The sequence below is a fragment of the Marmota flaviventris genome, chromosome 2 (genome assembly GCF_047511675.1).
Source record: "Marmota flaviventris isolate mMarFla1 chromosome 2, mMarFla1.hap1, whole genome shotgun sequence".
In the NCBI taxonomy this organism is placed as follows: domain Eukaryota; kingdom Metazoa; phylum Chordata; class Mammalia; order Rodentia; family Sciuridae; genus Marmota; species Marmota flaviventris.
In genome coordinates this window covers 3788468-3815647 of record NC_092499.1, presented here as the reverse complement: position 1 = coordinate 3815647, position 27180 = coordinate 3788468, and the positions used below count along the sequence as shown (strand labels likewise).

The 27180-nt window shown below is 54.2% G+C and overlaps 2 protein-coding genes, 1 long non-coding RNA gene and 1 other non-coding gene across 7 annotated transcripts in view; 3 read left to right on the top strand and 1 right to left on the bottom strand.

Annotated features, from left to right (window-relative positions):
- Tecpr2 (tectonin beta-propeller repeat containing 2) overlaps nucleotides 1-11156 on the top strand; it is an 82005-nt gene extending 70849 nt beyond the window's left edge. The window contains exons 18-20 of the mRNA XM_027946743.3: nucleotides 5706-5847; nucleotides 6455-6604; nucleotides 6882-11156. Coding sequence (XP_027802544.3) covers nucleotides 5706-5847; nucleotides 6455-6604; nucleotides 6882-7036 — 447 coding nt within the window. The 3' untranslated portion in view covers nucleotides 7037-11156. The remainder of the gene's footprint in view (nucleotides 1-5705; nucleotides 5848-6454; nucleotides 6605-6881) is intronic.
- The window catches only part of Ankrd9 (ankyrin repeat domain 9), a 25700-nt gene extending 7095 nt beyond the window's left edge, over nucleotides 1-18605 (bottom strand). Inside the window, exons 1-3 of one of the 3 annotated variants that reach the window (XM_027946745.3) lie at nucleotides 18356-18605; nucleotides 17436-17590; nucleotides 16053-16890 (exon numbers count right to left, since the gene is read on the bottom strand). In XM_027946745.3, coding sequence (XP_027802546.3) covers nucleotides 16053-16851 — 799 coding nt within the window. In that variant the 5' untranslated portion in view covers nucleotides 16852-16890; nucleotides 17436-17590; nucleotides 18356-18605. Of the gene's footprint in view, nucleotides 1-15806; nucleotides 16891-17435; nucleotides 17591-18355 lie in introns of those variants that run through there. The other 2 variants (XM_071607510.1, XM_027946744.3) reach the window with 2 other exon arrangements.
- Nucleotides 1267-1393, top strand: LOC114101664 (small nucleolar RNA SNORA11). The gene has a single exon (XR_003584379.3). It is a non-coding gene; the product is annotated as a small nucleolar RNA SNORA11 (small nucleolar RNA).
- LOC114101644 (uncharacterized) overlaps nucleotides 17601-27180 on the top strand; it is a 23500-nt gene continuing 13920 nt past the window's right edge. For both annotated transcript variants that reach the window (XR_011706503.1, XR_003584366.3), the window contains exon 1: nucleotides 17601-17738. This is a non-coding gene — a long non-coding RNA (uncharacterized lncRNA). The remainder of the gene's footprint in view (nucleotides 17739-27180) is intronic.

Sequence of the window (27180 nt, the reverse complement as noted above, 5' to 3'; positions counted from 1 at the left end):
CAGGGCCCTTTCCACAGCTCTGGAGAGTCAAGGGCACACTGGGCCCTTCACTCTGCGTCCAGACAAGATCACAGAGGTTCCAATTGAAGATTCTGAATAATGGAAAAGAGCAGTATCATGTCCTAGACCTTGGTGTCTCAGGAGAAGGGATGTCTGCTCTGCTTGCTCCTAACTGGCACCCCTCCTGGAGCCTTGCTGCTAGGGAGCATGGGGCAGCTTCCTGTGTCCCCACAAGGTCTTATTTAAAGGCAGCTTTACAGCTACCAGCAGCCCCTTGATCTGTGAACATCTAAGTAGTTGATGGCTATAATTAAATCATTCAGCACGCCCAGAAAGAGGACCTGGCTCCCTCCCACCCGCCCTGTAACCTATCTTTAAGGCATACTTACAAAACACAAGCCCAGGCGTGCGTGGGCCTGTGTCTGTCCTACCCTCTCCCACTTTCCCTCCTCCCCCTTTTCTCAGCTTACCACACTAGACACGGTTCTTAAACCCCTTGTTTGCTCCATTTTGTAAGTTGTGTTCTTTATTCCTTTTTTGCATTTCTATGAGTTTTTTAATATGAATAAGCAAAATTTTAGCTGCTTTTTTTGTTGTTTGTTTTGATACTGGTGATTGGTCCCAGAGGTGCTTTACCATTTACCACTGAGCCATACCCCCAGCCCTTTTTATTTTTTATTTTGAGACAGGGTCTTGCTAAATTACTTAAGACCTTGCTTTGTTACTGAGGCTGGCCTGGAACTTGAGATCCTCCTGGCCCAGCCTCCGGAGTCATTGGGATTACAGGTGTATACCACCATGCTGAGCATGCTTGCTTTTTCTTTAATTGAAATTTTGTCTCCTTTGGGACAGTGAAAAGACTCTGAAGGGGCTGAGGTTGTGGCTCAGTGGTAGAGTGCTTGCCTAGCCCTGGGTTCAATCCTCAGCATCACATAGAAATAAATAAATAAAATAAAGGTATTGGGTCTGGGGTTGTGACTCAGTGGTACAGTGCTCGCCTAGCATATACAAGGCTCTGGGTTTGATTCTCAGCACCACCTAAAATAAGTATTTTAAAATAAAATAAAATAAAGGCATTGTGTTCAACTACAACTAAAAATAAATATTAAAAAAGGGCTCTGAAACCAGATAGTATTGATGATTATGCAATTTGTGAATGTACTTGATGTCACTAATAGCAGAATTTGTATTCTGTGCATTTTACCACGATTTATAAAAGAAATTGAGATGATTATAGATTCATGTGCATTTGTAAGGAATAATAAAAGAGTGTGCTCGGAGCAAGGGGCCTGAAGAATGTTCCTCTGTTTACAACAACCCAACAGGGATCTGGGGTCTTTGTAAGGAAGGGCACAGAACTTATGGCTTCCCTACCAGCAAATGCCCCACATGTGCACCCCTGCATCTCCATATGTGGTTTCTACACAGGATCAGTAGGACAGGGCTCAATATTTTGGGGAAAACTGCAGTATTTAGCGGGGGAGGTGGCCACCTAGAGCCTGTCCAGTTTATACATGGGAGATCCTAGAAATAAAGACTTTGAATCTTTAAGAAAAAAAAAAAAAAAAGCCAGCTCAGTGGTCAAGTGTCCTGGATGTAGTCCCCAGTCCTGCAAAACATATAGAAAGAAATAATAGAAGTCCCAAGAACCCTTAGCCCAACCCCTGGTGGTAACTGCACAACCATGGCTCGTCTGCCTTTTCTTTCTTTTTTTTAGTTGTAGCAAAATAAGCTTTTTTTTCCCACCCCCATACCAGGATTGAACTCAGGGCACTTGACCACTGAGCCACCTCCCCAGCCCTATTTTGTTTTTTACTTAAAAGAGACAGGGTCTCACTGAGTTGCTTAGCGCCTTGCTTTTACTGAGGCTGGCTTTGAACTTGCAAACCTCCTGCCTTAGCCTCCCAAGCTGCTGGGATTACAGGTGTGCACCACTGCGCTGGCTAAAATACACATTTTTTTATTTATTGCACAAGAAAAAGTGAGGCACCTGGACATTGGCCATGCGTTGGTGGTTGCCGGTAGCCTCAGTTCCTCCTCAGCATCAAGATCAACCCTGGGCTGGTCACTGAGTGGACAGAGGGAACAGACATGGCCTCTGCCCTCAGGGAGCTTGTGGTGACGTGGGGGTCCCCACTGCAGGCTGGGAAGGTGATGTGGTAGAGTCATGAACGTGGGTAGAAGCTTGCCAGGTGACCTTGGGCATATGCAGGGCACATGTGCCACGATGGCACGATAGGCCACAGAGACAGGCCCTCAGCATGGGGCTGCCCCAAGCCAGGAGTTCTGTGCGTTCTGTTGGCAGGGAGACTAGGAGCACTGCAGCAGCAAGGCATGCTGTCCCCTGTGTCCTAGCAGGGCTGGCAAGGAGAAGGAGGGCAGGCCATGGGAGGGAGGCTGGGGCATCTTATTTCAGAGCCCTTTCAGAGGGGATGGAGAAAAAGAGAAGGGGCATCTGACCTGGGTCTGCCTGATTATGAGGGACGTCCCCTGCCACCTCCTGTTGTCCTTCCAGTGCCTCCCGCAGACAGTCCCACTTCCTTCTTTCCTGTCCTGCCCCTCCCCTGCATCACAGCCGTCCCTTCCGTCTGTCCGGTTGTCCATGATACACTACCCAAAAGTCAGTGGCTTCCACCAACAGGCTGTTACGTTCCATCTGCATCTCTGGCTCAGGACAGGGGCGGAGCCAGCAGGAACTGCTCCTCTCTGCTCCAGTTCTGGGACTCTGGCAGGTCCTGGGAAGGTGACTTCCTGGGACGCAGAGAGAGTGGGCTCCTCAGCCTCAGGCCTCATGGCAGCTCATGCTGAAGGCTGGCCACCTCTGCCTGCTATTCAAGCCAGGCATGGCCCACCTGTACTGCTTCCCTTGTGGCCTGGTGGTCAAAGAAGGTGCAGCCCAGGTTCTAGGGAACAGGCCTCAGATTTGGTCTCTCCGTGGGGCTGAAGAATTCATAGCCACCCACAGCCTGTCGTGCCAGGTCCATAGGGGCCGAGGATGCTTTCAGTGTTTGTCCTCAAACCTGTGGGTGGGCTTTATCCCAAGCACACAGCACATCCTGAAGCCGTGGCGTGCTCTCCTTTCCCTGGGGTGGTGGTGTTCAGCACGGGCCAGGCATGTAGGTGGTGCTCAGGGTGCTTGGGGGCACTTCTGCAGGCCTCTGTGCTGTTGGGCTGGCAATGCGTCCTCATGTGGCCAGCCTCTCCCCTCCCTTTGCTGGAGCCCTTCACTCTTTGTAGAATTGTAGCTGGACCTAGAACAACCCTCCCCCAATCTGCATCTCTGGACTCCAGGGCTAAAGTGTAGAGTGAACAAAGTTGAGAGAATGGCCCTTGTGCAGTAGATCCCGGTCCAACCAGCACCGAGGGCCAGGAGTCAGGGCAGGCCAGGGTTCTCTGTGGCTCTGTCTATGGTCCAGGGGCATTCTGTCACCAATATAGAGCAGTGACATGTGTGGCATATAGTTATCCTTTGACCTTGCCAGTGCATCTGGGGGTTGACCTTTGAAGGTGACTGGGTCCAGGGCTGCTCTGGTGTATGCCCACCTCCCATCTGACCCACGGGGACTGGTTTGGTAGCATGGGCAGTAAGGACCCACAGCATAAGCACCGCAGTCCTCCTCAGCCTTCCCTCCTTCCCACCACCCCACAGCAGCCCTGTGTCCTCCAGGCCTCAACCCTAAAGCCACCTCCTCACTAATGCCAGTGCAAGGAGCTGCCCCCCCCACCCAGTCACTCTCTCCCCACTCTCAGGATCTGAGGTTGGCCTTGCCTCTCCTGCCCCGTGCCCCACTCCTGCCCCCCACACAGCGATGCCCCAGTGCCTGGTGTCTGTGGACCCAGAGAGCGCGTGGAGCAGCCTCAGCTCCCCTTGACATGGTTGCACATGGAGCCTGTGCTGGTGCCACTGTTATGAGGGACATCTGTTTCCTCCGTACTCTTTTGGATGGTCATAGTATACATGTGACCTGAGCTGATGGGCATTCAGCCAAGAGGTGGCATCCCTGGGACATACTGGAGCTGGCTGATAGGGAGCCACCTGAACTGGTGTGAGCTCATCATAAGAGGCCGACCTGGGTGGGAGAGGAGGCGGTGAGCTTCCTGTTCTGGGAGCGTGTCAGGAGTGGCCTGCAAGATGCCAAGCCACGCAGCAACCTCAGTCCCATCTGGCTCTGAGACACCAAACCTGAGTTATTCAGAGAAACAAGAGGCAGGCGAGGCCAGTGCTGACACAGGCTCCTAGTGGTGACATGCCCACGTCCTGGAGATTCTGTCTGAATCCCCTGGGCCCCGTTGGGACCAACCAGCCATGGAGCTGATGTGCAGGGGACTTGGTACCCCCCCATTCACTCACTCAATAGGAAACCCCCACGAGGGCAGCCAGAGGGTGAGCACAAGTGCACCTCGATGGGCACAGGAGCAGGCGAGCCCCTGCCCTGGAGGTGCCCTGAGAGTGTCTGGCAGCTGGAGCCACCAGGGCTTTTTTAGTTTTTTAAGCTGTTGATAGACCTTTATTTATTTATTAATTGCTTATTTATATGCAATTAATTATATGCTGAGAATCGAACCCAGGGCCTCATACATGCCAGACAAGTACGCTACCACTGAGCCCCAGCCCCAGTCCTCCACCAGTGTTTTTTGTTTTGTTTTGTTTTTTAAATATTTATTTATTTTTTCGTTGTAGATGGACACAATATTTTATTTATTTATTTTTATGTGGTGTTGAGGACCAAACCCAGGGCCTCACAGGTGCTAGGCGAGCGCTCTACCCCTGAGCCCCAGCCCCAGCCCTCCACCAGGGTCATGACAGCTCACTGGATGGAGCCGGGCAGTAGCTTGTAGCGTAACCATATTCACAACAGCCCCAGAGAGCGAAGTGCAGAGCAGGGACAACAGAGTCCAGGAAAGGAAGCATCAGCAGTGGGGGAGAGCCAGTCCCTCAGAGCTTTGGCAGCTCACCAGAACTGCCAGTGACCAGAGGCTTGGATCCTCCAGAGAGCTCTGCCCTCTCAAGCACAGAGGCTTTGTTCAACCAAGGGTGGCATCCCTGGGTCATACTGGAGCTGGCTGGTGGATAGTCCACCGAAGAGATTTATTCTTGTGCTGTGAAAAGTGGACCAGTAGATGTAAGGTTTGGGCCAAGGCTGCCTGAGGAGCAGGGGTCCCCCTATCCACCCAGGATCCAGCTCCTGCCTACTCTCCTCACTCCAGTGTGCCACGGTCCAGGCAGTAGGGAACATCACTTGCCCAAGGGCAGAGACAGGAGGGCAGCTGGAGCAGGAGGAACCAGTCTGCTGGTTGCCAGGGCTCCAGCTGCCTCTGATGCGGGTCCCCTCCTGCCTGCTGCCATGAGCGGGGCTGCCGGTGGCGCCATCCAGAGTACCCCCCACCATGTGCCTCTCACATGGCTCCACCCTCCCTGACCTGAAGGCCTCTGCCCTTCTGTCTCCAGCTGAAGGCTCGGGCCAGCTGTGGAGGGAGGTCCCTCTGGCCTGCCTAGCATTCCAGGATGGTTTGAGCCTCTGCTGCAAGAGCGGGCTAGCACAGTCCCCATCCACCTTGCTTCCCGAGGTTTGCTCACCTCCGCCCAGCCTGACATCAGGCCGCGTGCCTGTGATCATCCATGTGTCCTCAGTTCCCCACACCTCCCATCTTTCTCTTGCCACCCTTCTCCCTCCTTCCTGAGAAAAGTCTCTTCCTGCTTCCAGCCAGCCGGGGTCACCTTGGTCAGCATCCATTCCAGTCCCAACGACCAGATGCTGTGGGCCCTCGACAGCAGGTGGAACGTGCATGTCCGGACCGGGATCACCGAGGAGATGCCTGTGGGGACTGACTGGGAGCACGTGCCTGGTAGGAAGAAGCCATGAGACCATCCCAGTGTCCCACACGTGGCCACAGTCGTCAACCGACATGTTTGTGGCAGCTGCCCCACTCAGTGTTCTGTTTTGCCTCCGGTGTCCTGTTGGGCAGGTGACAGACAGGAATCTGCACCATACTCCATTAGCCAGGCATGACAACACACGCCTGTGATCTACTCAGGAGGCTGAGGCAGGAGGAGTGCAAGTTCAAGACCAGTCTAAGCAATTTAGCAAGATTCTGTCTCAGGATAAAAGATGATAAGGGCTGGGGATGCGACTCAGTGCTAGAACACCCACAGTTCAATCTCATCGCCGAAATAAAGACGCACTCCCTCCTTGGCAGACCCAGGCCACCTTCCTGGTGCTCTGGTAGCATGACAGCTTTCATACAGCCAGACCCTCTGTCCTTTGGCTTCAGGCGCTCGTGGCTTGGCTAGCCCCACAGTGGGCATCCTTTCCCTTGGTGCCCAGTGTGGAGCGGGCACTGTGTCCTGCAGGAAGTACTGGTAGACAAGGGCAGAACCCGGAAAGTGCCATGGTCAGGGAGGGGTGCCCCGTCCCATGCTCAGGTGCTGAGCAGGATGCCTGGTTTCCCACAGGGCTGCAGGCCTGCCAGCTGGCACTGAGCACAAGGACCGTGTGGGCCCGCTGTCCAGATGGTGACCTGGCCCGGCGCTACGGCATCACAGACAAAAACCCTGCTGGGGACTACTGGAAGAAAATTCCCGGAAATGCGTCCTGTTTCACAGGCAGGTGCCCAGGCAGGATCCTCGGAGTCGTGTCAGAGGGGCTCTCAAAGAGGCTGCTCCCACCAGGCTCTGCACTCCCAAAGCCAGGACGGAGGGCGGGACGACTCGGGAGGGACTGAACCCGTGGGCTCTCTCAGGCTTCTGGGCCAGCACAGGGTACTTACTGTGTGCCCATGAAGCACAATTGGGGAAGTGGCTTGTCCAGGTCCCTGAGCTCACCTGTGCCCTTACCCCAGCCCTGTGATACAACAGTCTCTGCTTGCCTCTTGTCTTGCAGTGACCGCGTCCGATGAGCTGTGGGCAGTGGGCCCCCCAGGCTACCTCCTCCAGCGGCTGACTAAGACATTCAGCCGTTCACATGGCACCCAGAAGAACAGTCAGGTGGCCACCACCCACCCTGAGGACCTGGAGGATGAATGGGAGGTCATCTGAAGGAACTCTGGGCAGCCACTCAGGAGGGAGAATGCCAAGGTTCTTCAGTGGACACTGCTGATTTCCAAGTCACTCACTCGTCAATGCCTCATCAACCCTGCCCAGACACGTCTGTTCTCGTGGACGCCCCACACCTGCCTTCATCTATGTTGATTTCCATCTCATTCCAGCACCCAGCGCCTCAGCTGAGTGCCCGGAGCTGTTGCTGTAGCAGCAGCACCTCTGACCTCTTGCCAAGGTCACCTCCAAGCAGGTGCAATGGCTGTGGCCCCATTGCATGCACTAGTTCCCTGTGCTGAGGTCAAATTCTCCACACTCCAGGTCCTGTTTATGGGAGACAACGTGGGGAACAGGGCGAGTCTGAACCAGGATCCAGGGACACCTGTAGCCAGCACAGGCAACAGGGCACCCGGACTGTGTCCACGTGAGTAGTCCTGGGCTCAGTGCAGCTACAGGTCAGTGCCCTCCAACCTCTGGACGTGCCTGGTGATGGTGTCCTCTTCCTCACAGGGCCCCACTTCCTCCCTGAGAGGCAGGTTCCATTGCACACTGCCTGCTCCAGGAGGAACTTGGGGCCGTCCGTGTTGGGGAGAGGGCGCTGGCCGTGCAGGCTGAAGACACACACAGGCACACCACGCCTCACTGCTGCCTGCACGGCCAGCGGCAAACGCGCCTCACCAGACAGTGAGGGCTGCTGGGGGCCAGCTAGTGAGCGTCAGGCTCTGTCTCGGGCGGCCTGGCCCAGGAGTACCCTGGTCAGACGCAGGGGAGCTGAGCTGTGGTAGCTAGCTTAGAAATGTCCTTGGAGTGCTGTCAAATGCTGCTGGTGGATGTCACAAAGCCAGATATGTCCTCGGAGGACAGATCTCCAAGTTATTGCCTTTTTTGTTATATTACAAACCTGCATAAGATACCTCATTTGAAATCAAATCTTACAAATTTAGAAGAGAAGTGTATTTCTGGAGACAAGGGAGGGCCTTCTGTTCCTTCCAGAGGGTTAGCCTGAGCCTGTCCTGTCTTGGCTGGGGCTTCAGAGCAATGGCCATCCCCAGAATGTCCTTGACTGGCAGCCTGGCCTGGTGCCCGGGTAGGTGACACAGTGCCTGCTGTAGAGAGTTGCTGTGGCCTCCTCCTGGTGGTCTTTGTGGTCCACAGGCATCTTGAGTTTCAGGACGAGGCTGCTCCACCACGTGTCCACCCTGAGCCCGCCCCTGGCAGCTCCCAGCTGGACTCTCGGCTGGCTGCTACCCCACCTTGCCCAGGCTGGGGAGCCCCCACAGGTCTTGGGAAGGACCCCCCGGCAGCCATGGAGAGGGAGGCTTTTCAAATCTCAGCAGGAGATGCTGAAACCCACTTCACTTTTATAGAGCCCTTTTGTAAGAGTTTGGTGACTGTGGAGGCACCCCCAGGTGGGCTGCTCCTCTTCTGCATCTGTTGTGCCTTGCCGGCTCCGCCCGGATGGCAGCGCCCTCCTAAGCCCGTGGGACCTTAGTGCAATTAAACCCAAGTCTAGTTGATACTTTTAGACTACTTTTAGCTTCTGTGCTTTGCACAGTTTTATTTCTGGTTTTAATTTTAGTTGTGCTTTGAGATCGTGCAATAAACTAGACTTTTTCCAAACCTGGTCAGGTCTGATGCTTGAGCCGGGAGAAGGCGCGCTTAGGTATTTCCCAGGGATGTGCTGGGAGGCGCTCCAGCCCAGCCTCACTGGCAGGAGGGTGCTGCCTCCTGGCCTCGTGACCTGGTGGGTGTTGAAATGTGCACCAGCATGTCCAGGAGGTGTCACTGTGAAGGCTGCTCCAGAGCAGGATGCACCCAAGGTGGCCTGGGAAGGATGGCCCTAAAGTGGGGTGGGGCACAGGGATTCCCCTCTTGGAGCCAGGGGCAGGTTGTGGGGTTTCTGTGGACCCTGCCCTACTAGGAACTAACATCTGAAAAAAGACCACATCCAAGGTTCCAGGAAGCCACCTGAACAAGAAATGTCTGACCGGTGTCAAGAAACGGCCAGGCTTTAGAGACATCAGAGAAAACTTGTGTTAAAAGGAGACTTGTAGGGGCTGGGGTTGTGGGTCAATGGTAGAACACTTGCCTAGCACGTGCAAGGCCCTGGATTCGATCCTCAGCACCCCATAAAAGTAAATGAAATAAAGGTATTGTGTCCAACTACAACTGAAAAAATAAATATTTAAGAAAAAAAAAAAAAAAAGGAGACTTGTTTCATGCTCCAGAACAGGAGACCAAACATGAAATTTCTCCTCAGAGAAATTTGCAGGTACAGCTCATTTTCAGTAAGTTTCCTCCACATAACCAAAGTGCCCACACGGCCCCATGATGGCCAGGTGTGCTGCTAGGAGCTCGCAGCCTCTATTAGCCCTGTGAGACTCGGGATCCCGTTAACATGCTCACCTTCGTGTAGGGAGCTCAGGTGATTGATGCCACCTCACAAATAGGTGAGAACTGCAAAGAGCAGTGACCAGAGCCCCAGGAGGGCTGGCATGTCAAAGGGCCCACAGCACCATGCAGCCCAGATCCTCGGAGATGCAAGATGGAGGTGCCGCAGATGCGGGCAGGGGGGTTCACAGCTGATGTTGGCCACTGCTTAATTCTGGCAAAATAATAGTAAGTGGAAGAAAGAAATGGAGGAAGTCTCTGTCTTCTGAATGGCTTCTGAATAGAAATCATGACAAGGCCACGAAAGAAAGTCCACGTACAAATTTGATTTCTTCAAAATGCAAAGTCTAAATCAAAAATCCTGCACAGGACTGGAGATGTGGCTCAGTGATACAGCATCTGCCTGACATGGATGAGACCCTGCGTTCAATCCTCAGAGCACAAACCCAGAACAGGAGACCAAACATGATGTGGAGCCAGCCAACCTACACACCTCTCGTAAGTTAACGGGGAGCCAGGTGTGGTGGTCCACCCCTGTAATCCCAGCAACTCAGGAGACCGGGGCTGGGGGATTGCAGTTTGAGGCTTAACCTCAACAACTTGGCAAAGCCCTAAGCAACTTAGACCCCGTCTCAAAATGTGAAAAAGGGCCAGGGATGTGGCTCAGTGGTAAAACACCCCTGGGTTCAATCCCCAGCACCACAACAAACAAAAATCAAAGAGGGATGCAATGACAAGTAAGATCCTGAGGTGGAGTGTCTACCACAGGCCTTGTCCAAGCCCACGGGACAAACGCATCAGACACAAGCAGATGGAAGAGCACGTGTCGAAAGCACTCCCAAAGCTGGGCTCGGTGGCATTCGCCTGTAATCCCAGCGGCTCAGGAGGCTGAGGCAAGAGGATCGTGAGTTCAAAGCCAGCCTCAGCAAAAGCGAGGCACTAAGCAACTCAGTGAGACCCTGTCTCTAAATCAAATACAAGGGCTGGGGATGTGGCTCAAGCGGTAGCGCGCTCGCCTGGCATGCTTGCGGCCCGGGTTTGATCCTCGGCACCATATACAAACAAAGATGATGTGTCTGCCGAAAACTAAACAAATATTAAAAAATTCTCTCTCTCTCTCTCTCCTCTTTCTGAAAAAAAAAAAAAAAAATCAAATACAAAATAGGGCTGGGGATGGGGCTCAGTGATCAGTGCCCCTAAGTTCAATCCACAGTACCTCCCCACCAAAAAAACACTGCCAAAGTCAGGCGTGGTACCACCGGGCAAGGACCCAAACGTGTCACCATGAACTCCACTTCTGGAAACCTGCACTCAAGAACACCAAGACATCCAGCACCCATTCCTCATAAGGAAGTTCTGAAAGCAGCCTGCGTTGGGGAGGGCCAGGCCACCTGAGCGCAGGCCCGGCGAAGTGTGGTGCGTGCTGGCAAGTGGCCCTCCTCACTGTGTCAGTGAAATCCCCTGTGTGGGTGCGACGGTTTTAAAAAGGAGATGAGAAGAGGGAGGAAGGTGATAGCATTGTGGAATGGTGCTCACTCTCCAACCTTCTGGCCGACTTGCGGCTTTTCCCAATTCCAGGGGAGAAAACTGGGGAAGAAACAGGTTCTATATGGGGACAAGAAATTGGTACAGTGGTTGCTTGTAAGCATATACCTTTTGTATCATTTGAATTTTGAGCCATGTAAATATTTTATTCCAAAAATAAATAAATTTACATTTTAAAAATTCAGTTATCTCTGGGCTGTGGTTGTGGCCCAGTGGTCAGCACGTGCCTAGCATGCGTGAAGCCCTGGGCTCAATTCTCAGCACCACATATAAATAAATAAAATAAAGGTCCATTGACAACTAAAAAAATATTAAAAGAAAAAATATTTTCAAAAAAATTCAGGGGCTGGGGATGTGGCTCAAGCAGTAGCGCAGTTGCCTGGCATGCGAGCACCACAAAAATAAAATAAAGATGTTGTGTCCACCGAAATCTATTAAAAAATTTCTCTCTCTCTCTCTCTCAAAAAAAAAAAAAAAAAAAAAAAATCAGCTATCTCTAACATCAACTTTTTCTTGTGGGGAGGGAGTGAACTCGGGCACTCGATCACTGAGCCACATCCCAGCCCTATTTTATATTTTTTTTAGAAATAGATAGGGTTCTCACTGAGTTGCTTAGCTTGCTGAGGCAAGCAGCTGGGATTACAGGCATGTGGCACTGCACCTGGCTACTAACATTAACCCTTTACTGTATCAATGCTAGTTGAGTCAAATATTAAAAAAAACCACCAAAGACTTCTTTAAAATCTTACTTACAGTTGGCACGTGCCTGTAATCCCAGCTGCTCTGGAGGATCACAAGTTTGAGGCCAGCTTCAGCAATTTAGCAAGGCCCTTAGCAACTTAATGATGCCCTATCTCAAAATTAAAAAAAAAAAAAAGAAACACAAGAGTTGGGAATATAGCTCAGTTGTAAAGTGCCCCTGGGTTAAACCCTCAGTACAAAATGATAAATAAATTGTAGCCAAGTGTAGCATTACACACTTATAATTCCAGTGACTCAGGAAGCTAAGGCAGGAGGATTATAAATTCAAAGCCAGCCTGCACAATTGAGCAAAACCCTGTCTCATAAAGAACCGGGGCTGGGGTTGTGGCTCTGTGGTACAGCACTTGCCTTGTACATGTGAGGCACTGGGTTTGATTCTCAGCACCGCATATAAATAAATGAATAAAATAAAGGTCCATCAACATCTAAAAAAAATATTTATTAAGAAAAAAAAAAAAACTGGGATGCCGGGAGTAGAGTGACCCGCTCCTGTAATCCCAGTGGCTTGGGAGGCTGAGGCAGGAGGAACGTGAGTTCAAGACCAGCCTCAGCAACTTAGCAAGGCGATAAGTAACTCAGTGAGACCCTTCTCCAAATAAAATACAAAAAGGAGCTGGGGAGGGCTGGGGATGTGGCTCAAGTGGTAGTGCGCTCGCCTGGCATGCGTGCGGCCCAGGTTCGATCCTCAGCACCACATACAAACAAAGATATGTTGTGTCCGCTGATAACTAAAAAATAAATATTAAAAAAAAAAAGGAGCTGGGGATGTCGCTCAGTGGTTAAACACCCCTGGGTTCGATCTCCAGTACCAAAAAAAAAAAGTAAAGAATGGGGGATGTAGCTTTACCTTGGGTGTGGCAGGCGCTTTAGAGAACCCCTTGAGTTCAAACTCCATCACCACAAAAACAAAAAACAAAAAACAAACAAAATCCCGTAAATCATAAACATGATGTCTGTCTACATAAAACTTAAAACTTTTGTACAGCTAAAATAACCATATCACCTTCAAAAAAAAAAAAATGCACCAAGTATGTGTCAAAGGGCTAGTACCTTTAATACACAGTTCTGTTTTGTTTTTGTATTATTGGGGATTGAATTCTGGGGCACTCAACCACTGAGCTTCATTCCCAGTTCTTATTTTTGAGACAGGGACTCACCAAGTTGGCCAGACCAGCCTACAACTTTCCATCCTTCCTTAGCCTCCCAAGATGCTGAGATTAAGGCATGTGTCACGGCCCCTGGCTTGGTCACTGAACTCTTAATGAGCTGGGTTCAGGGCTCTTGGAACATTGCTGGGCACTTGGTCATACATAGGGGGAGAGAGTAGTGACATTTAAGAAATAAACCAACAAACCAATGTGCTTCGTCACAGAGAATGAGGTTGTCAGTCACCTGCCACGGACCAAGAGCAGAGCTGCCATACGCCAAGGGCCTGGGCCTGGCTGGCTCTGACTCCCTCCAATCCTCTGGGTCTGCCCCGAGTCCTGCAAGCTCACTGCCAGGAATGACAACAGTGACAGATGCACCAGGGTCCTCACAGCCCTTCCTGGGTGTGGCAAGCCAAACTCTGGGGCCCCCTTCGCTCTCCCAGCAGCAGGCACCAGATAACCTTATCTGCCAGCACCACGTGAAGTTCTCTGCTCCACTGCAGGGTGGAGGGCTGGGCCAGGCCGGCTGCTGAGCTGTGCCAGGGTCAGGCTCCACTCTGGTCTGTGGCCTCCTGTGACTCCCTGTGCCCTTGCCTCGTCCACCCCAATCAGTGAACACTAAGGTGTCCTTGCCTCTACCCACTTGCCCATGTGGGCACAGGGGTCAACCAGTCACTCAGCAATGATGTGGCTGTCCCACAACTACTGTTACCCCACAGAGTACCTGAAACAAACCACCCTCCGGAGCCCTAGACCCTGCCCTGCACCTTCCTGCAGCTGGGGATTCCTGCCCATAATTCCTCCAGATGGCAGGATCCCATACCTGCCTCCTCCTGGTTGTCCCAATGGGTTCTATAGAGGGACCCTCCCCTAGGCCAGGGGTCCAAAGGTTGTCACTAAAGGAGGGGAAGTACAGGGACATCTAGCCCTGGACAGACTGACCCAGAGGACAACACCAGACAGGAGAGATGTGAAGTCTATACCCAATAGCTGTCCAGCTTTCTAGACAGAATGGCTGGGCTGACAGGCTCCCAAAAGCCTGACAGGCCCCACCCCAGCAGTCCTGCAGTCTATTGCTGTCCTTCAAAGGAAGAAAGTGAAAGTCCTCTGCAATGGCATCCTTATTGTGAGAACCAGGGAGCCTTGATGCCCTAGGCCTGGGGCTGGGCAGCTAGTATCCACTAAGTGCAGAGGTTCAAAGAGGCTGTTTAGCTGGTCCAGGGCACAACAGGAGGGGAGAAGACCCTCTCCAGTCTGGATCTGGGCTCAGAAGGTCGTGTGCCCTCTTCATCTTTCCCTCTCCATTCCCACTAGGACAGTATACCACCCACCCCACACTCCTGCACAATGGGGGAACATCCTTTTCAGGGTTGGCAATAAGCTGAGATGGTCCAAAATCCCTTGAAGACAGATGAGAAAACCAGGGCCCAGGGCAGAGGTTTTGTCCAAGGTCACCCTGAAAGTGGGTATTGGGTCGATGCTGAGAGCCACGGCTGAGTCTGTATGGCCCCTGGCATTTTGCCAACAGTATTGATTGACAGGCGCCTCTGCCTGTCCGCCTCTGCCGCAACTTTTGAGTTCTCGCACTATTTTGGAGTTCTCGTGGGGATTTCCGGGGATTCCCGGAGAGTTCCCATTGGTTGGGGAAGTGCAGGAGGAGGGATTTTCCGGGAGATATAGTTCCGGCTGGGGGTTGCTGGACAAGCCTCGTGGCGCGTTGGGGAGGATTTCCCCGGGAGCTGTGTGAAGTGTTTTCCTGCGTTTTAAAAATAAAGTTTGTTCCTGCTTCAGTGGCTCGTGATTTGTGCCCAGCCAGACTGCGGCAGGTCTAGATCCCCAGGCAAGATCTGTTGTCTGGGCCTTCCCCGCCCTCCCTCCTAGACTCTGCCACCTGGCAGGCAGGCTCCCCTCAGGAACACTGGGTGCAGGGCAGGCAGCAGGTGCCCTGGCAGGACATCACAGCCCTCCAGCCCATACAGACCCAGCAGGATTCCCCAGCCAGGCAGCCTGGCCACCCTGCCTGGTCCTGAGGCTCCTCAGGAGTGGTACATCTTCTCAGTCAGTCCCCTCATCCTGCAGGATGGCAGCACACTCACAGGGTAACAAATCTTCTTGGAGAAATCAGCTCTCCAGTCACGGGCAAGAAGCCTGCCCCTGGGGTGACACACCCACCCCTCCATCATCATGGACACCATCTAATGCCCACTCTGAGTGGGCCAGGGAGTCATCCCTGGACCAAGAGGAAAACACACCTAACCCCAGGAGGGGATAAGAAGCTGGGGGCCCCAGGCCTGGGGCCTACCAGGTACAATGGCTGAGCTGAGAAGCAGGAGCCCCAGGAAACTGCCTGCCAGTTGTGGGCAAAGAGCAAAAGGTGGTGACAGAGTCAGAGCCAGGCCTGGGTGGGCCAGCTATCAGTGGGAGATACAGGAAGCCAGTGACACCCAAGGGGCTCATGGCTAGAGTAGGGTGGGGATACAGGAAGGCACAGCCTGGGTCAGGCCTCTGCCAAGCTCCTGGCACAGCAGACTGCCCAGTCCTGCTTGTCCCCCGTCAACTGCAGGATCAGGTCCAGGCCCCACCAGAGAGTTCACTACAAGAGCCTCCTGTCATAACTCCCCACTGGGCCTGTCCTCTTGGCCTCCAGGCCTCGGCACATTCCGTCCCCCTGCTTGCACAAGTCAGTCCCTTCCCCCTGTGCCTGCTCAATTCCTGCTCAGCTCAGCAGCCACCCTCTTTGGGACATTCCCAGCTCCAGATCTGAGTGGGAGGCTGGTCCTCACCCCTTTGCAGAGCTAGGCAATGAGGGGAGTATATGACCGGAGCCCCACTTAGGCAGGAACATGGGGAGCTGGATCCAGCTGCACCCAGGAAACCTGGGAGCCTTGCCCCATGGCATGTGACAGATGAAGCAGATTCTCCTGTACAGAGATCAGTATATGTAAAGTGCAGGTACAATGCTCCGAAAAACAGTTCTGTCCCCAAATCCCGCACCCCCTGGGTCTAGCCCTTGCCAGTGAGGTCCAAGGGCTGCAGGAAGGGCGGCAGCGGCAGCTCATCCAGGGCCTCAGGGAAGCGGCCAGGAGAGATGGCGGTGACCAGCACCTGCATGGCACGTGCAAAGAGAGATGGCGGGGCCAGGCCTGCCAGCCACTGGAACTTGTCCTCACCCAGAAGCCGCTGCCAGCGCGGCCGGTCATCCAGCAGCTCCCGGCGGGCTGGGCCTGCGGCACCCACAGGGGTGTACAGCGCCAGTAGGTCAAGCAGTAGCAGGCGGCGCTGGCGTGGCTCCCCAGACACAGTGTTGGCGGCAGTGGCGGAAGAGGCAGCCCCAGCGGCAGGGACAGAGCCTGCATCACGGCCCAACTGGCGCAGCAGCAGCTCCAGTGGTGTGAGGCCACCACCATCACGGAGGCCAGGCGAGGCGCCGTGGCCCAGAAGCAGGAAGAGGCACTCGGGGCGCGCCAGCTCACAGGCCACGTGCAGCGAAGTGCCACCACCCTCCACGCGGCTACAGCCACGCCGGTCCAGCAGGCGCGCGCGCTCCTCAGCTGGGAAGTCGCGCACAGTGCGCAGGATGCGCCGCAGGATGCCCACGCGGTTGTAGCGCACAGCCAGCGGCACGTGAGGCCCAGGCGCCGCACAGCAGCGGAAGCCCGCGCTGGGTGGCGCAAGTGCGCGCCGCGGGAAAGTGGCCAGCAGGTAGTGTGCGTAGGCCTGGTGGTCGTGCACCAGCGCGTAGAGCAGCGCCTCCGAGGGTGAGTAGGCCGCGGCGCGCCCGCGCTCATCCCAGTGGAAGGCCTCGCTGGCGCGCATGTCCTCCAGGAGCCACACGGGAAGCAGGTCGCGCACCGCCTGGTAGAAGGCAAAAGACGACTTCCGGCATTGTTTCTGTGCCCGAGAGCGGGCTGCGCCGGCACCCTCAGGGCCACCGTCTGCACCGCCCCCAGGCCTTGCGTCCCAAGGCATGCTGGCAGCCTCAAGGCATGGGCCCCAGGACAGACCAACCTGCGGGCAAAGGGTGCAGTGAGGAGAGGGCTCCGGCTTCATCAAGACCCTCTGACGTGGGTTGTCCCATCTACCCCCATGGCCCCACTGGAGCCTTGAGCTTTCTGTCTGGGACTCTCCTACCTGCCTCCTGCCTCAGCCTGGCCCCTGCAGTCACTGCCCCTACTATAGTCTCTCCTAGGCCCAAAACCCACAGCCTGCTTTCTTGATCTGGCAGCACCTGATCTCCCTCCCTGAAGTTTTTCTTGCTCTCTGGCACCCGCTAGAGAAACCCTAACCTGGTCAGCCCTTCAAAGTCTCCCACCCCTCTCCAGCCCGGAAACGGGGGGAAGAGCGCCTGTTCCCACCTCTGCCAGGTCCATAACCCCGAATAAGAAGCCAGGTAGTTGACAGGAAAACTCAGGCCCATATCTCAACCTGAGCCAAATCCATTTTCCGCCCCTAACTCCCCGACGACTCCAATCCCACCTCGGCTTTGATCTTGCCCTCGGACCCCTTACCACTGTCAGGCCCCCTGAGCCTCTTCCCAGGCTGATCAGACCTACCTGGTTCCTGACACACGATCACCAGGTTCCGTGATTGTCTTTCACCTTCCCTCAAGAAACCTCAGCTTCCTCATCTGTAGGAGAGGGAGTGGATTGTGGCCGCAGGGCGAGTGGGGGAGTGGCTCCGACCCTACATCTCCTCTGGGTCAGTGCCCCTGGGAGGAGGCAAAGGGTGAAGTCAACCTAGAGGCTGCACTTCAGTCTGCAGTCCCTCCCCTCCAGTTCGGCCGACGCCTTTCTGGATCTTCACACAGGATGCTGGTACTGCCACCCATTTACCAGCAGGGGACAAGCTTATCCAAGGTCAGTCACCAAGTCATGGTGGAAGCAGTTCCAATTTGGGCTCATTCCAACATGGTGAGGACCCCAGCCTGAACTCTGACCCTGCCTTCAATGCCCCAGCCCCTACCTGAGCCCCGCCCCCGGCCCCACCACCCTGGTGTCTTTGGGCAAGGGTAAGCCTTCGGTCAGGAGGGCTCTGGGGCAGCAGTCAGGCCACATCCACACACACTGGGTGGACCCCTCGCAGCAACTGGGCTACAGAGGTGGACACGGCGGGCTGGGCTGTGGCCATGTGCCCTCCTGGAGTCAGGGCCTCTGTGTCCCAGGTGCAATAAGTGGGCACGCGTGGGGCGCCAGGCGCGTTACGTAAAGTTCGGCGGCCCCACGTCACTGGGCAGAGTCACCGCCTCGGCTCCGCGACGGGGTTGGGCCCCAGGACAGCGCCGCGAGCCGGGCCGCCCGCCAGTTCCTCCCCGCCCTTCCCAGCGGGCACGACCCGACCTCGGCCGCAGCGGGTCACCCCCACGAGCCCAGTGTCTGCCGGCCGGTGGCGGGCGCGGTGAGGGTTTCACCGTGGCGTGCCGGGCAGGGCGGGGACCGCCGCCCGGGTTGCTAGCCGCGGGCGCGGGGGGACTCACCGCGAGGGACGGTGGGCCGAGCGTCCCGGTCCCTGCTGCGGGCTGGAGCGCGCGCCGTCCCCGTGCGGCAGGCAGGCGGAGGTCCCAGCACGGACCGCACGGGGGAGCCGCCGCCGCCGCCGCCCGCGCCCGCCGCAGCCTAGCTCTGGGTCGGGTAGCTGGGCGGCGGTGCCGGCGCCGGAGACGGGAGGGCAGCGGGCGGCGCAGTGCGGACCGGGCCGGCAGGACCGCGGGACTGCCCGCCGCCGCCATTGGCCCGCGCTGCGGGTCCCCGCCGCCGCCCATTGGCGGCCGCGCTGCACCATTGTTGCGTCACGGGCCGGAGGGCGGGGCGTACAGCCCGATCTGAGGAAAACTTCGGAGAAACTTGAGGGCGCGGGGGGCGGGGCCGGGGGCGGGGCTCAGGAACCCGGTTGCCCCCGAGGGACCGCCCGCGCCGGGCTGGGCACCTGGAGCCGCGCCCACGGGGCAAAGCCAGGGTCAAGGTGCTGGTAGGCACCCCGGCGCCCTCCGTGTGAGGCTCCCCTCGTGGCTCCGCGAGTCAAGTTCCAAGACTCCTTTGACCTGACTCTCGCCGACCTTGGGAAAACCCCCTATGGTCTGGGCCTGGGGTGGAAGCTGTGCCCCAAGGATTCCCATCGCGTGCTGCCCGTCGTCGTGGGAGTCGTAGCACAGCGAGCTCCAGGCTCATCTCCCAGGGAAGGGTCGGACCGAGGGTGTGGATGGGTGGATGGAGGGAGATGTGTGTGGCACCTGCGTCTGCCCTCCCTGTCTAAACACACTTGATTTCACTTTATCACAACCACCAGCCGCCAAGAATTTCCTGCTCAGAGAGAGAGCGGTAGCCTGCAAGGAGAGCCAGAAGGGAAGCCCTTGCTGTTCCTCAGACGCTTGTGAATTGGGCCCTGGCCCCCCAGCCTTCCCACAATGGGCCTGGGATTTGGGGTAATAGATTTGGAGGCTCAGGAGCCTAGAGTCCTGAGGTCCTGGGGTCCCAAAAGCACTAATTCATGCCTTCACACCCCAGTAGTTAGGAATTCTGGACCTTTATTTTTTAATTTTTTAGTTATACATGGGCACAATATCTTTATTTTGTTAATTTATTTTTATGTGGTGCTGAGGATAGAACCCAGGGTCTCATACATGTGGGGCGAGCACTCTACCACTGAGCCACAACCCAGCCCCACCTTTTTTTTTTAATACAATTTTTTAAACAATTTTTTTTAACTGGGGATTTGGAACCTGGGCATTCTACCACTGACCTACATTCCCAGCCCTTTTTACTTTCTATTTTGAGAAGGCAGGTTAAATTACTCAGGCTGGCCACAAACACGGGATCATCTTGATTGCCTGGGATTTCAGGCATGTGCCACCACAACTGGCCATTTTACAGACACTGAGAACCACAGACCCACAGTCCATGCAGGGATGCTGACAGGTCCTCACTAGAGCATCCCAGCACCTTCTCATACAGGGAGAAAGTTATTATCTTCATCCCAACCCTTTCTCCTGCCTCTGCTATGGAGAGAGGGATCCAGCCTACAGGGCAAAACTGAGCACACAGTCAGCCCTGCCCTGGCTCCTCTGTGTCACCCCAGGAAATTAGGACAAGACTAGAGGACCTGCCTGGGCCAGAGTCTCCTCTGAACAGACCCAAGCAGACCCCTACCACAGCACATGCCTGTCCATTCTCCTACACATATGATATGAACATACACAGGGCACACATGGGCTTCTCCTGTAGCACTGTGCCCTGGGAGGCAGACAAGGCTCTCAGACCAGAGAGAAGGCGGCCCAGGCCAACCTGGGGAAGACGGGCATCCATGTGCCCCAGGCTGCCATCTGTGTATGGTGGCTGCTGACAGCAGCAGCCCTGCCCCACCTCAGTACACTGGGACCCTGCAGACCATAGGAACTCTCTCAAGGGATCCATGGCATCCACTAAGTTTGAAGAAACTCTGTCTATGGCCAGGGGTGGGGTTATAGAGAGCACTAGGCTCGGAATCTGAGCCCTGCTTTTGCCCACCTCAGCTTTCAACAAGTTCTCACTCATTTATTTTAATTTTTTTGGTCCTGGAGATTGAACCCAGGAGCATTCTACCATTGAGCCACATCCTCAGCCCCTTTTTAAATTTCGAGACAGGTCTTGCCACATTGCCAAGGCTGACCTTGAGCTTGCAGTCCTCCTACCTCAGCCCCCTGAGTCACTGGGATTACAGGTGTAGCCACTGTGTCCACCATCTCCTCCCCTTGTGAGGCCTCAGTTTCCCTAAGGTTTCTCCCAGCTTCCCCTGTTCTGAAGGTCTTTGAGAATGATGGAGGGCAAAACGAATGACCTTTGGGAGCCCCCAGACCCTTCAGGACATCCTAGGGAGGGGTCCCCAGGTGGGCAACCTTGGGCTCAAGACAGCTGTGCCCTTGTCCCCATTCTGCTCCTCCAGGGCTTGAGGTGAGACACAGCTGTCACATGGCTACTGGTGGACAGAGGCAAAAGGCCATGATTGTGGATGCCAGAATGTGCTCTTGGCTGGGTACACTTCCATGCTGTCCCTCTTTGCTCAGGTTCTCAGAGGACTCTTTCAAAAAAGTCAAGACTGACCCTGTTGCTCCACTGCCTTAGAAACATTGGACAGGCACGGACACTTAGCCTGAAACACCAGATGGGAGACACTTCTGTTAGGTCGGTGGCTGCCAGAACAAAGCAGTCCCCCGGGGAAAGGAACATCAATCAGGCGCCAGCGGATACGCCTGTCAATCACGAGATCTCCTAACACCTGTCAATTAGCAGGACCCCCCTGGCCAATCCTGGAGTTCAGCCAACTCCCCTGACCCACTCCAACAAGGGACAAGGGACCCTAAAAACACCTTTTCCTGTCCCAAGCCCTTCCCTTCCTGCTGTAAGCCCCATAAAAGTGCAGTCTGGTTGAGCTTCCACGCGGTTTCTCCTCAGACCCTTCCCCTGTCCACTCTGTAGGTCAGAGTTCCACCCGGGAGTGATATCTCAATAAAGCCTCCTTCGGCGGCCTTTTTAAATCGGCCTCCTCTGGTCGCTGCCACCTCACCTGATCTGACAGGCACAGGTAGTGCAGGGCCTGGAGACAAGAAGGGAGGCTGCAGAGGTTGATGGGTGGACTGTTCCCTAGGGGTTTTATAAGCTGGGGCAAGGAGCTTGGGTTTAGTGTTCAGACAATAGTGGAGGTGGAAGGGACTTATTTTGTTATTGAATTCATTCATGAAAAGCACACAAATAATGACAAATGCCTGGAAGCCCATGATCCCAGTTAAGAGATACCATGGGACTAAATGTGAAGCCCTGGGTGGGCTGGGGCTGGGGCTCAGTGGTAGAGCACTTGCCTAGCATGTGTGAGGCCCTGGGTTCAAGCCTCAGCACCACATGTAAATAAATAAATAAAAATAAAGGTCCATCAACAACTAATTAAAATAAAAAAAAAAAAAACATGACGCCCTGGGCACCTGCTCTTTTCCTGCCACCCAGTGGCATTCCTGGCTGCATGGGTCTTTCTTATGGCCACATGGTGGCTGACATTGTAACTTTCTCCATCATGGTGGCAGACGTCCCTTATCCTCAGCAGCTTGCCTTTTCCTCCCAAGATCACTTCTATGACTCGAACATGTCCCCAGGGCGCATGCACTGGCAACTGAATCCCCAAATGCACCAGTGTTGAGAACTGGGGCCTCTAAGAGGCGACTGGGCCATAAGGCCCCCACCCCCAGAGAGCTTCAAGACAAAAGGATGAGTTCCTGATGGACCCAACCTGATCTTTTCTTAAAATTGGGCATCTCACCACAAAACCATGAAAAACGCAGCCCGGACGGTCGAAATAATAAGCTTGCTTTAATTTGATTTTAATTGGAGTCAGTGGTCTTTTCTTGCGTTCTGGTCTAACATTCTGTCCCCTTCCCTTCTCTGCCTTCCTTCCCTCCCCTCCTTCCTCCCCCTCTTCCCAGCCTCAAGAATTCTAAGAAATCAATCTTTGGGGCTGGGTTGTGACTCAGCAATAGAGGGCTTGCCTTGCAAGTGTGAGGCACTGGGTTCGACCCACAGCACTACATAAAAATAAATAGACAAAGGCATGCTGTCCATCTACAATTAAAAATAAATAAAAAAGAAAGAAGTCAATCTTTGTTCCCTGTAACAGATGTTCTATTACAGAGGCAGATCCATCCTCAGGGCACCTGTGACTGCTGAGTCCTGGTCTCCCTGAGAAAGCTGTCCCCTGCTCCCAGCAATGCCTTGAACATTCCCGCCTACACCTTCTGGGGGGTGTGGCCAGCAGGCTATCCCCCTCCACAGCTGTCTCAAAAGCCCTCCAAGGCTGCCCAGGGGACAGTGTGGACAGCCGTTAATGGGCAGACTCCTAAAGGAAGTTGGATGGCCTCAGGGTGTGACGCACAGCTGGGGCAGGGGATGAAGGGTGGATGATGATTCCCAGAGAGGCTTGGGGCAGGGAGGGGCTGAGGGCTGAGTCTTGCCAACTGGGGAGAGGATTTGACTTTTACCCTCGCCTGCTCCTGCTGAGACCTGGCTTGAAGCACCCTCCCTTCACTTGGCCCTCCCTCCAGGGCAGAGGTCTATGTGTGAGCTGATTGGGAGGCTGCTCAGTGAGGCCAGAGATGGGGGGGGTTCAAATCCTGGGACCTACATCCTACAGGTTCTGGGCGTAGGAACTCAGCAGCTGGCGCTGGATTTCTGGCCTCCCTCTGGGCTGCTGAGAATCAGTGGCGGGGGGTGAGGGGGTGGAGGTGCCAGCCACCATGGCTTTGAAGGGGTGTTGGTAAAGGGTGGTATGGGGGCCTTGGAGAGAAGCACTGTGTTCTGCACGGATTCTGCAGATCAAATCACAGATACTGGAGGACAGCTGGGTGTGGGTGGGAAAGGAGAGGAGGTGAGGGTGCCCCCGGTTCAGGCTGAGGCCCTGCAATGAGGGATGTGTCCAAGGAAATTGGAGGCTGGGGAGAGGGCCTGGCTGTGAGGGGGTTCAAAGCAGGGGCAGCAGCGAGAAGAAGAATGGAGCGGGTCGGAGGCCTGAGCCTGGCACGTGGAGTAACAGGGAGAGGACAGGAGAAGTCGGAGGCACAGGTGCCAGGGCTGGGGCTGTAGCTTTGTGGCAGAGTGCTTGCCTAGCACCTGTGAGGCTGGGTTGATCAGCACTGCATAAAAAAATAAAGGCATGCTGTCCATCTACAACTACAAAAAAATAAAAAAGACACAGGATTCTAGGAGGTGAAGGCAGCCCAAGGCAGAGGAAATGGTCAGCTGGGACCAGTGCCCCCGGAAAAAGGTTTTGTAACATGCAGGTCACAGTGTCCTTCACCAGAGGTCATGGAGTGGAGGGAGAAGCTATCTGGAGAAGGTTGGGGCCCAGCGGGGAGAGAGACCATGGGAGCAGTGAAGGGCACAGGAAGGGCAGGAGCTGGAGACAATCAGCATAAAAGGAGTGGAAGTAAAATGTACAGGATGTGTGTGAGCACCCGCGTGTGCACCAGTGTGCACGTGGGCACAGGAGCATGCCCACACACGCACATGTGTGCAGTGTGCAGGCCCAGCATGCCGCGCCTAGGTGTGCATGAGTGAAGTTGCTGCATCTTACAGGGGCGCTGCGCATACGTACCTGCAGTGCACTGACAGATCAAATCACCAATACTGGAGGACAGCTGAGACCTGTTGGAGCAATGGCCTTGAGCGGTGGCCCCCTCCAACCCCCTCCATTCTCCTTCTCCTGCTACATGCACCCTCATCTGGAGCCATAGGCAGTTTTTTTTTGGGGGGTGGGGTACCGAGGATTGAACTCAGGGACACTAAGCCACCTCCCTAGCCCTATTTTGTATTTTATTTAGAGACAGGGTTTCACTGAGGTGCTTAGCACCTCCCAGTTGCTAAGTCTGGCTTTGAACTTGCAATCCTCCTATCTCAGCCTCCCGAGCTGCTAGGATTACAGGCATGCGCCACCATGCCCAACTCATGGGCAGTTCTTCACAGATGCAGGTGAGGGCAGGGTAAAGGTGGATATACCCTGGTGGTTCTTTTTTTTTTTTTTTTAGGTCACCTGCTGGTAGAAGGGGAGGGCATAGGGCTAGAGAGAGGGGTTCATTGACTCACAGAGAAACCCACTGACCTGACCCCCAGCAAGGCCTTGGGATCCTGTGAGCTGGGTAGGGAAAAAGGGGAGGACACACAGCCTCCTCAGGAAGGGACGGGCTGGGTTCTGCCTGTTCAGCTCCTCACCAGCTGTGGAACAGGTTGAGTAACTGCCTATCTGAGCACCAGCCACTTACCTGTGAAATGAGTAGGTGGATTTTGAGAAGTCAAAGAGAAGGCATTCCTGGTGGCAGGACTGGCAGGACCGGTGAGAGCCTGGGTGTCCTGTGCCTACCCACACCTCACCTAGGTCCTGCCCTCCCACCACCCATCTAGACCAGCAGAAGCTCCTCTGGCCTTGAAGGATCTGCACCTTGAGCCAAGTGCCCCTCGGGCAGGCTGGGCTCCTTGCCCTCCCCACAGCTGCAGCCCTCCTGCCCTCTCTCCTCCCTTCCAGCCAGCCTTTCAAGGCTCAGTTGGAGCTGCTAGTACAAGTGAAGACAGGACAAAACTAGATGGAAACAAGTGATCCCCTGGACACCAGAGGATCCAACACACAGCAAAGGAGTGACAGTTCCAGTGGGAAAGGGGCGTGCCCAGAGCTCCGCACACAGCAGTTTCTTCTGTGGCCATGGTACCCCAGACAGACTCACGCCCACTCGCCAAGGAACGTGCGCAATGCCCACTGCAGTGGTTCTTGTTTAACCCTTTAGTGTTCCAGGAAATAATTCAGCCTGAGGCAGAGCTGCTCCAGAGGCTGAGGCAGGTGGATCACAAGTTCAAGGCCAGCCTGGCAACTTGGCTAGACACTGCTCAAAACAGAAAATAAAGAGGGTGGTGGGGACGACGGCTGGCTCAGTGTAGAGCACCTGGCTAGTCTGTGCAAGGTCTGGGCCCTCCCCAGCACTGGAAAAGTGAAAATGGAGAATTCAGCCTGAATTTATATTTCATTATTATTACACAGTTAAACCTTTGCAAGCCAAGTACTGAGGAGGTAGGATCAATATATAGTGCGTGTGCGCGCATGCACACACACACATACACACAAGTTGGAGGTCTCACTCTGTTGCCCAGGCTGGCTTTGAACCCCCAGGCTCAAGTTATCTTCCTGCCTCAGCCTTCTGGGTAGCTGGAACTACTCATGTACACCCTGCACCTGACCCTTGGCTATGCTTTCTTTTAGTTGTGGATGGACACAATAACTTTTATTTTTTTTATGTATTTTGATGTGGTGCTGAGGATCAAAGCCAGATGAGTGCTCTACCACTGAGCCACAACCCAGCTCCATGGGATTTTTATTATTATTATTATTATTATTATTATTATTATTATTATTATTTTGTGGTACTGAGAATTGAACCCAGGGGCACTTTATCACTGAGCTATGCCCCCAGCCCTTTTTTATTCATTTTTTTTATTTTTATTTTTTAACATTTATTATTTAGTTGTAGTTGGACACAATACCTTTTTTTTATTTATTTATTTTTTTAATGTGGTGCTGAGGATCAAACCCAGGGCCTCTCACAGGCTAGGTGAGCACTCTACCACTGAGCCACAACCCCAGCCCTATTTATTTATTTTTTTAAATTTTGAGACAGGGCCGAGCTAATTTGCTGAGGCTGGCTTTGAACTTGTGATCCTGCTGCCTCAGCCTTTGGAGCTGCTAGGATTACAGGCGTGGGCCAGGCCTAGGTGAGGTGTGAGCAGCCACGGGACACCCCAGGCGCTCATAGGCTCTCTTGAGTTTTCTACACAGCAGAGCCCCTGCTCCCTGGCTGGGCATGGTGAGAGACTGGAGCCTGGAGTCCCCTCCTCTCCATGTGGGGCATATTCAGTGGCTTCTCTGTCTTGGTCCTTGTAGGATCCCTGACCCAGCCATGCCTGGGCACCTGGGCTTGCACTATATGAGTCAGTCAATTATGGTTGGGGCTTAGGCTACTTGGAGATGGGTCTATCACCACCAGGGAATATGCTGGGGAGAATCCCTGTCATCCCAGCACAGTGATAACAGCGCCTTCACCCTCAACAGTTCTTGATTTAGAAGGTGACCCGGTATCAAGAGCAGAGGGCCTGCTCAGAGCTCCGCATCTGTCCAGTGGAGATAGCAGCCATGGGTCCATGCAGGCCTCCCAGACACAGCCCACCAGCAAGCACTCGCCCCCAGCCACAGGGTGGCTAGGACTATTAATATTTCCACAGAAAAGTATTAAAAGAAAAATCAACCCTGTTATTTCAAAAATAAGCCACACAGTGATCTGTTGTTGAATCACTGGGGAAGGGTCAGCAAGGAGGGCCAGGGAGCCCTTATGCTGTTATGTTTATGTTTTTAATTTTTGGAAAGGAGGACCGCTTTGTTTGTTTGGTGTGATTAAGTTTGTTTTTTGTTGGTGGTGGTTTGTTTTTTCGATTTTTGTTTTTGTTTTTGATACCAGAGATTAAACTCAAGGGCGCTTAACCCCTGAGCTACATCCCCAGCCCTTTTTTATTTTGAGAGGGAGGTCTCGCTAAGGTGCTTAGGGCCTCCCTAAGTTGCTGAGGCTGGCTTTGAACTCACAGTGCTGCTGGGATGACAGGCAGGTACCCCCTGCCGGGCTGAGGTAGATTTTAAAGGGTTCCCACTGGCAACATACTGCTCGAAGATGTTGTCTCAGTGACTTCCCAGTGAGCGAGGTCAGATGATCAGCCCCACAGACTCAGAGAACCATGGGTGAAATCTATAGACTTT